Raw genomic sequence first — 11274 nt, 5'->3', positions numbered from 1 at the left:
ACCATCATAAATGTTTTATTTTATTTTTGATTGTTCTTTATGATGATATTAAAGGAAAACATTTTCAGGACGACAAAGATCCTCTTTGCATATGTAAATAAGTATATGAGGTTTATATTATTTCTCATCTGTTTTGGTTAAAAGCTCACCATTGCACGTCTTCTTCTATACTAGTCATTTCCCTGCACTCAGTGACACACATAGACCTTCACTTCTCCTGAATAAGGCATTGTGTACTTGTTCAGCTGCTTTCATTCCAACTGAACTCTTTCTGACTGTTGCTATGCTGAATAAAACCCAAATTTTTTCTGACAAAGAATGCAACTGTGAACTGGTTCTGCTTTTAGATAATTTTATCTCCTCAGCTTTAACTCTAGCCATTTCTGGGATCCATCCAGAGAGAGTGATATGTTTTAATTAACATTTTAATCTTTCGTACTGTGTAATGCAGACAGGTCTTCAAAAAACAATTTCATCATATTTTATGATTGTAGCGTACAAATCCAACACATTAGTCAGGAGGTGTTTGCTTACGCTCCATCAAAGAACTTCCATGGTGTTCCTCTGAGCTTGATAGGTTAATCACTTAAGTGCATTTAAATGGTTGCTCGTGTGCGTTTTAGCCTATACCTGTTGATGTTCATTAGTAAGATAAGGCACTGCTGCAGCCTTGATGTTTAAAGCAGTCTCTAATGGCCTGCAGCAGTATATTCTGACACAGGCTAATGAAACCTGTTCTCCATAGTTGAGTATTAACAAGCAACCAAGGGAGCGGGCTCACTGCACTACATTCATAATACAACAGTAGGAGATGTACAGTATTACAGCAACCCCTCTGAAGAGAAGGGCGGTAATTGGTCACTGAACTTAAGTTTGGCATGTGTGCTAAAGCCCAGCTTTTCTCAAAACCTTTGACAAAGTCCCTGGAGGATCCCAATTAAAGGTGTAATACTGAATATATTGCTTAGCATAGCCTTATAAATAAGGCCGGTCAGTTTAAGTGCTTGGCAAGCAGTTGGTGGTGCATCTGGACAGGGTCTGGTCTATTGATTGGTGTGTTCATGTTTTGATTGAATACCATAGGGCAAATATTCATGCAAAGACAGTGAGTGAAAGTTTTTCATGAGATCTGTACATTTTCAAAAACAACAGGGTAGATTTAATGTATGTTTAATGCAATCTGTGATAAGGGATGTAATAAGATGATGTTCATATAAGACTGAATTGTGGAAGTGAAGAGTTTCAGAACCATGGACAGCTCTCCTGCTGTTTTAAATAGCGAACAATGATGATGAGTTATTCATTAGGTGGGATTAAATTTAGAAACCTAAAGAAAATATCAAACAAGCACACAAGCCTTTAAAAAAAAACATTTTTGTAACATTAAAGCTAATTGAATAAACAATAGAGCATCTGTTTTTCATTATGATGACAAAATACAATATGTGACTATTGTGCACAGGTCTGCATTCTTTTTTAATCACCTGAAACACAAAAATGCATTAAGCTGACTGTTTTTCAAGAGTAAGGATAAGATTCACTCTTATTTCTGCTGATTTTACAATGGATGAAAAATTAAGGAGAGAGCAAGGCAATGTTTTTTTTTTTTTTATACTAGGAGAATATTTGAATGTCTTGAGTACAGGCAAATGTAAAATAGCTATAGTAAGCAGAGCTGCAATCAATTTCTTCAGTTTATTAAGTCTCTGTAAAGAAATATGCTTTGTGTTTGAATATGATTAAAAATAATGACATAAAAAATGTCAAATGTTGTTGCTGGAATCTTAAAGCAAAGAAAAAAAAAAAAAAAAAGTTGCTGAAATTATACTCACCCATGAGCTATTCAAGATCTAAGTGAGTGTTTTCTTCATCAGAACAGATTTGGAAAAATGTGGCATTACATCACTTGCTCATCAGTGGATCCTTTGCAGTGAATGGGTGCTGTGAGAAGAAGAGTTTGGATTTCTGATAAAAAGCATCACAATAATCAACAATTAACATCTTGTGAGGCAAACAGTTGCATGTAAATAAACAAATCCATAATTACAACATTTGCTTCCTGCTAAACTACAATTCATCCATCCAGCCAAACTCCTTTTTCACTTGACAAGACAAGATTGATGGATTGAAGTAATTTGGATTATTTTGTGGATTATTGTGATGTTTTTATAATCTGTTTGGACTCTCATTCTGATGGCACCCATTCACTGTAGAGTATCCACTGGTGAGCAAGTGATGTAATGCTCCATTTATCCAAATCTGTTTTGATGAAGTAACAAACTAATTTACATTTTCAATATTCATCATAAATATTTGTGAATACAAGCCTAAATTAAATAATATAAATCGCTGTATGTATTCAGAAGATTTGAAATGGACAGCTGGTTTCATTTGTGTTAATTATTTATGTCTTTATGTACTTTTTGAAGCTGTATTTTTTTTTTTTTTTTGAGAGGATGGCTTGAACAAAAAACAATGAAAAAATATTTAAAAAGGGTTTCATGTTCCAAAGATGAATGGATGACAATCGTTTTGGAATGAAATAAGAGTGAGTAAATGATGAAATATTTAACTATGCCCTTCTAAGCATTCCTATATGTGTAAACTACTTGACTTTTCCATATCATGTATCCAGAGTTAACTGGTGAAACCAGAGATAGTTTTATACTCACTGCAGTAGCCTACATCTGTGTTTCTCTGATAGCCTGCTCTGGTTTCAGCCTATCTCCTGAATTCAAGCACTGAATATTCTGCACTCAGAGGCCCAGTCACAGCAGACTTTACATTCAGAGCTTTGATTGCTCTCTGGGGGCTATTGATTTCTTGCATTATTCATTAGGAATACATTTACTTTTGAATTTACATGATTAGCTTTGAATGTAACAGTTAAAACTTACCAACGGGGACTGACGCCTAATTTGTTCAAAGACGATTTTGCATTATATTTGGAATTTATAAGTAAGATTAAGGGCTAAACAGTAGGATTAAGTGCGCTCTGTCAGCGAGGCAGGTCTAATGAGCATCTCGCATCACCAAATCCCTTAAACACAACAAAGGCCGCAGCTGAGCTTCCATAGTGATGGTGTTCGGCTTGGATAAGGTTTCACTCTCTGGTTTCATGTGGCTGTTTGTAGAATCAATACTATGAACACTGTAGGGATCCAAGCCTATGGTAGCAGACGCGATTTGCATGGTGGTGCCCACCTGCCCAGCATTTGCACTCCTTTGATCCAGCAGAACTGGGCTCAAACCCTTCAGCTTCAACTACAGCACTGGAAAGCATGAAAGAAGAAAACTGCTCTTCTCCACTCCGACTCCCTCCAATCTTGAGGCAACCGTTAAGCATCACTGGACTCTATATTCCAAGGTGAGAATATTATAGTAGACTGCATTTAAAATTTAGTCCTATATTTCTTTCCTTTTGTTGTCATGTTTAAGTGCATGAAGCATAAAGAAATGATGTGATGTGACCTAAACTCTTATTGATTTTCAATTTTACACAAGGGACAACAGGGTGTACCCAAAGAGCAACCATGAAGAGCTAAGCCAGCAGGCTTATGGAAAAAAGACTTTAAGTTCCCAGAATGATTATATCCCTTCAGTCATTAAGGGACATCGACACTTTGGCTTTGGAGGATCAGTGTTGCCTGAGTAAGCACAGAAAATTTTTAAGACATCTGACATGTATTAAATAATACACATACATGTTTGTGTATGTGTATATATATGTTATATTTCCAGAAGCAGTATTTTACATCATAATTATATTCTTTCTTTTTTTAATTAAAATTATAAATATTTAAAATATGAATTAATTTGAATACATTTAATGTTTTATTTAGATTTATTCATATATATATATATATATTTACAGTGGGGATCGAAAGTTTGGGCACCCCTTGCAGAATCTGAGAAAATATGAGTAATTTTCAAAAAATAAGAGAGATCCTACTAAATGCATGTTATTTTTTATTTAGTACTGTCCTGAGTAAGATATTGTACATAAAACATTTTAACATTTATTCCACAAGACAAAAAAAATGCTGAAATTATTAAAATAACCCCACTCAAAAGTTTGGGAACCCTTGGTTCTTAATACTGTGTGCTGTTACCTGATGATCCTCGACTGTCTTTCTGTTTTGTGATGGTTGTGCATGAGTCCCTTGTTTGTTCTGAACAGTTAAACTGAGCAGCGTTCTTCAGAAAAATCTTTAAGGTCCCGCAGATTCTTCAGTTTTCCAACATCTTTACATATTTGAACCCTTTCCAGCAGTGATTATATGATTTTGAGGACATTTGAGGGACTCAAACAAAACTATTTAAAAAGATTCAAACATTCACTGATGCTCCAGAAGGAAACAAGATGCATTAAGAGCTGGGGGGTGAAAACTTTTGGAATTTGAAGATCAAGGTAAATTGTACTTAATTTGTGTACCGGGAAACATACAAGTATCTTCTGTTGCTTACGAAGGGCAGAACTAAATGGAAAAAAATTATATTTCAACAACTTTTTGAATAGTTGTGTTTGAGTCCCTCAATTGTCCTTAGTGTGAAAAGATGCATCTCAAAATCATAAAGTCACTGCTTGAAAGGGTTCAAATATGTAAAGATGTTGGAAAACTGAAGAATCTGCAGGACCTTAAAGATTTTTCTGAAGAACGCTGCTCAGTTTAACTGTTCAGAACAAACAAGGGACTCATGCACAACCATCACAAAACAGAAAGACAGTCGAGGATCATCAGGTAACAGAACACAGTATTAAGAACCAAGGGTTCCCAAACTTTTGAGGGGGTTATTTTAATTATTTCAGCATTTTTTTTGTCTTGTGGACTAAATTTTAATATCTTTTATGCACAATATCTTACTCAGGACAGTACTAAATAAAATATAACATGCATTTAGTATGATCTCTCTTATTTTTTGAAAATTACTCATATTTTCACAGATTCTGCAAGGGGTGCCCAAACTTTCGAGCTCCACTGTCCATTATTAACATTTAATTTGTTTTATTAAACAGTCAGCTGTGAAACAAACAAACAATCAAACAAACATTGATCATGTCTGCTAAATGGCTTAAAAAAAATAAGAATAAGATTTGAATGTGCTTACCTTTAGGTCTGTAATCGTTCAGCAATATTATGACCTCACCCAAACCAAGAGAAGTAATATCCGACTGAATGACCAGCTGTAAGTTAAACATTTTACATGGTTAATCTCACACACTAATTAAACATTAGGTTAGTATATATTTCTTAAGCTACTATTTAATTATTATAATTATTATTATTTTGTTTCAAGGGTCCCCAAACCAACAGACATCGACATGAGGTAACATTTAAAAAAAATATGTCCATCTCTTTTGTTGGCGACACCTTGCATGCTACGTGTATTCTTTTTTGTGGATAAATATATCTCTTCTCTTCTTGTCCTCTGCCTTTCATACTGTTGAATAACTTATTTTTTAAGTCAGACAGGGTTGGGTCAAGGACAGAGAGCAAGCACAAGCTTTTCACTATAAAAATCATGAGACTTACAATCTGTAACTCTATCTGTGTGTGTTCTTACAGTAAGAAGATGATTAAAGTCGATATTCCAAGAGAACATCCCTACAGCTCCCACATCTCCCGGTATCCCGCTATATTTCCATCATACCGATCCCCAGTACAGCCCTCCAGTGCTTCTGCTCCTGTTCTCGTGTGGAGGCATCATCAAAGAACAAAAATATAAACAAAATAAATGCTAAATAACAAAAATGCTTTTTGTGCATTTTGGTATCCAGGCAACTCATTTCACAAACAAAACACATACATCTTTTTCAAAGGTTGAGCAAAGATCTGCCAATGGTGCCCCCTCTAAAATATAAAATATATAGGTGCGCCTTTGTCACCTAAATATAAACGTCAGTATCGTTATGAATAAAAACATTTATCTGTATCACTGTTGGTGCAGATAGTTCACAGATTTCTGAGTATTTCCTTTCATTTTCTATTTAAAAGGTGTCTGAATGACCTTAGCTTCACTGAGAATGGCTTTCTTTTTACTTCTGCTTCTGAACCTCTTTCAAAAAAAATGAAAAGCATGTCTCTCAGCAGCGATGTGTCCTTGAGCGTTTGCGAACACACATTCTTTCATTCTCCTAGCGTCTGTGCCACCTCTGCATACAGAAAACTGAAGAATGACTGCAATCTGTTTTTTAGCCATTGTTGAAAGTGTATAGAGGGAGTGTGAATGTTTTTAGAAAATTAGGAGTGACCTTCCCTGGGCAAATCTATCAGGCATGTCTTTCTTGTCACTTTATAACGGTTGAAAGATGTCTTATTTATATACTCTGTGAACCATGTATTTAGTTTTCTTCTTCATACACTATAAAAAAGTGTACTGTTGTATTCATCTATCTACTTAATGTTTATCTACCCTGTTGAAAAAAAACAGCATATTTACATTCTACATTTACATTTAGTCATTTACCAGATGCTTATAAGGCTATTTCACATATTTTTATTGCACAATGGGGAAATAGCCTTATATTTATTTGTTACCACCTACATCCTAGTAGCACATGACCAACTTAAAGCAGCTCATGACCAGCTGGATCAGCTTAAACCCACTCAAACCAGCAGCTATGCTTAAAAACATACCTAACCAGCATGTGCTGTTATTTTTTTTCAGCAGGGTATATGTAATAATTATAACACTTGGCATGAATACGGATAGCCAACCTTATTCCTTGGCGGCTACCATCCTTGGCTGCATTTCCTGATAAGTCTGTCTCTTAGTGCGCCTTAACTAAAGGTGTAACATTTGTAGGTGTGTTCCCCGAACTATACCTAGGAGGTTTCTTAAGATATGTCTTACACGTGACATTACCAGGTGCTGTCCATGGAAGTGGTGCTGAATTGTTTGATATCAATGGCTCGAGAATCGATTATTCATTCTATGCATAGGCTGCTTTGCGTTATGTGAGAAAGTGTTGATTTTAAATAAATTGTATTTAATAAAGTGGTCACCACATACAATACAAGGATAAGAAACTACAGAGACACTGCTTAATAATTTAACAGCTTTTGACAGAACAGAGAAAAAGTAACAAAATAAAAATATCACCTTGTGCCTACAAAACTCCAACAGAAAAATGCAAAAAATGCATTTCCAAAAAGACATACTTCAGAAATATTTGAAATTGCATTTATCAGGACTCATAGGTTCTTTAAAAAATAATCCAAATTGCATACTTTGCATACTATTGCATACTAAATCCAATCCTGTTGATATTTATATAATTTTGAATTGAGTGTGCAAACCCACAACCTCGTGCCCAAACGTAGCTGGCACCTGGCAGTATATCTTCATTGACCTTTGAATAGGTTGAATAATACCATAACATATTTCTTAATTTACTCATGGGTTGATTGTCCAGCAGCAGCATCACATTGGTGTAAATCACTAATTTCTGTTATTGGATGACTCAATAAAAATGCAACTAGAGAAACATATAATAAACTGCTATTATTGCAGAGAAAAATATAGAAAGAGGAGAGCTGCCAGCTGCTGAATTTGTCTTGACAAGATCAGACCAACAAGATCTAAAAGCAGCTGAATTTGCTTCAGTGTTGGCAAATGTGTGTGTGGTTTTATATATATATATATATATATATATATATATATATATATATATATATATATATATATATATATATATATATATATATATATATATATATATATATTTGGGGTGTAACGGTTCACAAAATTCACGGTTCGGTTCGATACGATACACTGATGTCACGGTTCGGTTCGGTGCGGTTCGGTACGTTTTAGATACAGCAAAATGTAAAAACATCTCAACTTTTCAGAATGCCGCAAGCGCACCGCGGGTCATGTGACAAGAACTAACCAATCAGCTTCATCCTTTCCCGTAACAACGTTGAAAGCTCAGCCAAGATGAAGGAACAGCTGATTATAGTTGTATATGGATTGCAATTTTTAAATAAATTTAGTAGCAGACGCGTTTTTAGGCGCGATATGTGAACGGCCCCTAAGGCGCTCGCTCACTCAGCACGCGCTGAAGGCTCATTGCAAAATGTCTAATGCATTTAACAGACCAGAAATAGAAGATCCTCCAATAACCAACAGGTCTGGTGTTTGGGTGCACTTTGGATTCCCTGTAAGCTATAATGGTGATGATAGAATGAATGGTTAATAGTAAGGTCTCATATTCGCGGCTATAATGTAAATGTAACGTAAATGAAGCCTATCAATCGCCGCGGTGATGTCTTTTTCCCTGTTTGAATCCGTTGGAAATGTCTGTCTAAATGCTGCGGGGATAGTTTGTTGCATGTATGTTTCTCCTTTTTTTCGTCTTTTCCCAGATACTGACACACTAAGGTGATGTCGGCGTAAATTAGTTGACATGTTTTAAGTAATCCCGCAGGGTTTATAAGAGCAGCGGCTGATGGGTTGTAGGTGTGGCCGCTCAGCCTGTGATGAGCAGGTGCAGGTGTGCCTGCTCCTTTTCCAGGGCGATGCTGATGAGAGCTCGGGACACGTGTACCCCCCCCCCCCCAAGCATCGTCCTGTTCCTCTGGAGAAGTAGGGAGACCGGGGGAGGGCGGGGAGTGGAACCTAACAGACCTAAGAAAGCTGACCACATGCGGGGCGTCGTGGCCCTGCGATAGGACGGCTCCCAACCCGGTGTCGGATGCATCAGTCTGCAGCAGGAAGGGGCCGTTGAAGTCGGGGGCACGGAGGACCGGTTCTGTTGTGAGGGCCGCTTTGATCCTGAGGAACGCTGCTTCCGTCTCGGAGGTCCACGGGACCTTCTCCGGCTGCCCCTTTCTGGTCAGGTCTGTCAGGGGAGAAGCTAAGGAGGAGAAGTTAGGAATACAGCAGCGGTAATACCCTGCCAACCCCAAAAAGGCCCATACCTGTGCCTTGGAGGTGGGCCGGGCGCAGAGAGGATAGCTGCCACCTTCTTCTCTTGAGGTTTGATAAGGCCGCGGCCCACCTGGTATCCCAAGTATTTGTTTTCAGGGAGGGCCAGATGACGGAAATCATTACAGCCTTTGGAACCATGATGATGGGGCTGGACCATGGGCTGTGCAATGGTTCAATTACCCCTAACCTCAGCATCTCCTGTACCTCGTCCTCAATGGCATGTTGCCGAGCCTCCGGGACACGGTAGGGCTATTGCCGGACGATGGTCCCCAGTGATGTGCAGAGTTGGGGATCCATATCCAAAACCACGGGAGTCGAGCTGGTGTAGGCGGAGAGCTGGAGCTCGGTCCCGACCCAGCGCTTCAGCAGGTTGATGTGGTAGATCTGATCCTCCCTCCTTCTACCGGTCTGCCGTACACAGTACGTAACGGGGCCAAGCTTTTCTGTGACTGTATGTAACTTGCAGGCGGCTGTGGGCACCAGCACCAGGACGTGGTGGTGCCCACAGGCCTGAGGGATTTCTCGAACGCTGAAGAGCACGTAGGGGAGCGGTTTCTTAATATGGGATCTGTCCGATCATGTAGCTCTTTAAAGTTTCTGACAACCAAGTGCTTGTATCTGCTGCTGGAAGAGGCCTTCTTGGGCTGCTGTGGTTTCCATGCCAATTCGAAATGAATGGCTGGAAATGTTATCAGCTGGGGTACCAGATAGGAGCAGAACTGACGTATGAAACCAGAAACGAATGTTGGGGCAGTTGGAGTCAGTTGGGGCAGTTGGAGATTGGACTGTGATTTCCTTAGCTGGATGAAGGCTAGGAGGGCTTGGTATGGTACTATGGGTGACTGGAGGTTGAAAATGAAAATGAAAAGGCCTTTCTTGGTCTGGTCTGTTTTACCTTGCTTTAGAAAGTAAGAGATGGTTTCGTCATCCAGCACCACTAGACCGGAGATAGTGAGTTGGATGTCTGGGTTGAAGCTAGATGTGATAGCAAGCTCAAAGCATCTGAGAAATCGGAAGAAAGCCAGGATAAACATGGCGTCAAGTGTGAGGGCAGTGTGAATGGAATGGTAACCTCTACAGAGGGTCAATATTTTTAAGGTTAAGGGTTGCCTGGAAGAACAGAGTTAAGGTAAGCTTTGAGGAGAGGTCTCAGTGGATGGTTTATGGGAATATCAGTTCTGAATATGGAGGTACTGGGGTCTGGAGCGGATCTGCCTCTGGTGCCAACATTCTGCATTTCTGGAAGGAAAAGCGAGAGAGATAGTCAGCTATTTGATTTTTGGACCCAGGAATGTGTTTTGCAGTTACAATGAATTGGTCGCAATCCGAGATCCAAATCATGCATCTTAACAAAGGCATTAGGGTGGGTGAGTGGGAACGGCCTCTTTTGATGCAGTCTATGGTAGCCTAGTTGTCGCAGTGGATAGTGATGCTGGTGGAGGACCACTCCTTACACCACAAAAGGGCTGCAATGACTAAAGGATATATGCAAAAACTGGGATGGGTGGCTAGGATGGAGTCAGGAGGCGAAAGGATTAATAAATAGTCTAAAAAAGATGGATCAGGTAAGGTATTGCATAATTGTTGGAGAGGATCCAGCAGATTGCCTCTGACAACTTGTTGAAAATTTTAGGGCTGCTTCTGCAGCCGAAAGTGAGGCGGACGGAAAAGTACAATTTATTATGCAAGTGGATGCCGAATAAATACCAAAAATCTGGGTGAATGGGCATCACTTTAAAGGCAGAGGTGATGTTGAATTTAGCAAGTCAAGTGCCATGACCTGTGTATTTGATCAGGTTAATGGCTTGGTCAATGTCATGTTAGTGGAGAGTCAATTCTTTGAGTGGAATGAGGCTGTTAACGCTTGGGAATGGGGAATTATGTGGGATGAGGGATTGATTATTAGGCATTTTTCAATTTTTTATCCAACCAGCACAGGACAAACACCTATAAATAATCAATCCAGTGGATTTGGACTGAGATGGCTAATAGATAGCAGGGGGTAATAGATGTGTTGGTGAAAGGGCATGTAATGGTCGAGTAGGCAATAGATCGGCAGACCACACATGAGCTGTTATGGCAGCCTAAAAACACTCTATTATGAAGTTCAGTGTCCAAAGCCCCCCAGTAAGGACACTGGTTCCATTGGGCCACTAAGATGGCGCATTTAGCTGCAAATAATTTGTGGTACGTACAAAAATTAGAGCCTCTGTATGATAACGCAAATGTCTCCTGTGAGGGAAAACAGTGCAAATGACTTCTGTGTAATGGGAGAAAGCTATCATGAATTCGGCAAATGATAAGATATGAGATGGGTTGTGAGCTGTGTTTTTAGCATGA

The 11274-nt window shown here is 38.9% G+C and overlaps 1 protein-coding gene across 1 annotated transcript; it reads left to right on the top strand.

Annotated features, from left to right (window-relative positions):
• The first annotated feature begins 3281 nt into the window (after positions 1-3281).
• Positions 3282-5727, top strand: LOC127974312 (uncharacterized protein C7orf31 homolog). Its single transcript, XM_052577495.1, has 5 exons — positions 3282-3367; positions 3505-3651; positions 5116-5187; positions 5299-5328; positions 5568-5727. Exons 1-5 carry the CDS (start codon positions 3282-3284, stop codon positions 5725-5727), a joined length of 495 nt encoding a protein of 164 aa, XP_052433455.1.
• The last annotated feature ends 5547 nt before the right edge of the window (positions 5728-11274 follow it).

The sequence above is a fragment of the Carassius gibelio genome, chromosome B16 (genome assembly GCF_023724105.1).
Source record: "Carassius gibelio isolate Cgi1373 ecotype wild population from Czech Republic chromosome B16, carGib1.2-hapl.c, whole genome shotgun sequence".
Classification (NCBI taxonomy): domain Eukaryota; kingdom Metazoa; phylum Chordata; class Actinopteri; order Cypriniformes; family Cyprinidae; genus Carassius; species Carassius gibelio.
Note: the sequence above shows the minus strand (reverse complement) of the source record. Positions and strands in the feature narration are given on the sequence as shown.

Coding starts and splice junctions, on each gene's coding strand:
- LOC127974312 (XM_052577495.1), top strand. CDS start 3,282: ATGAAAGAAGAAAACTGCTCTTCTCCACTCCGACTCCCTCCAATCTTG. Junction 3,368..3,504: donor ACTGGACTCTATATTCCAAG/GTGAGAATATTA, acceptor ATTTTACACAAG/GGACAACAGGGTGTACCCAA. Junction 3,652..5,115: donor GGAGGATCAGTGTTGCCTGA/GTAAGCACAGAA, acceptor GCTTACCTTTAG/GTCTGTAATCGTTCAGCAAT.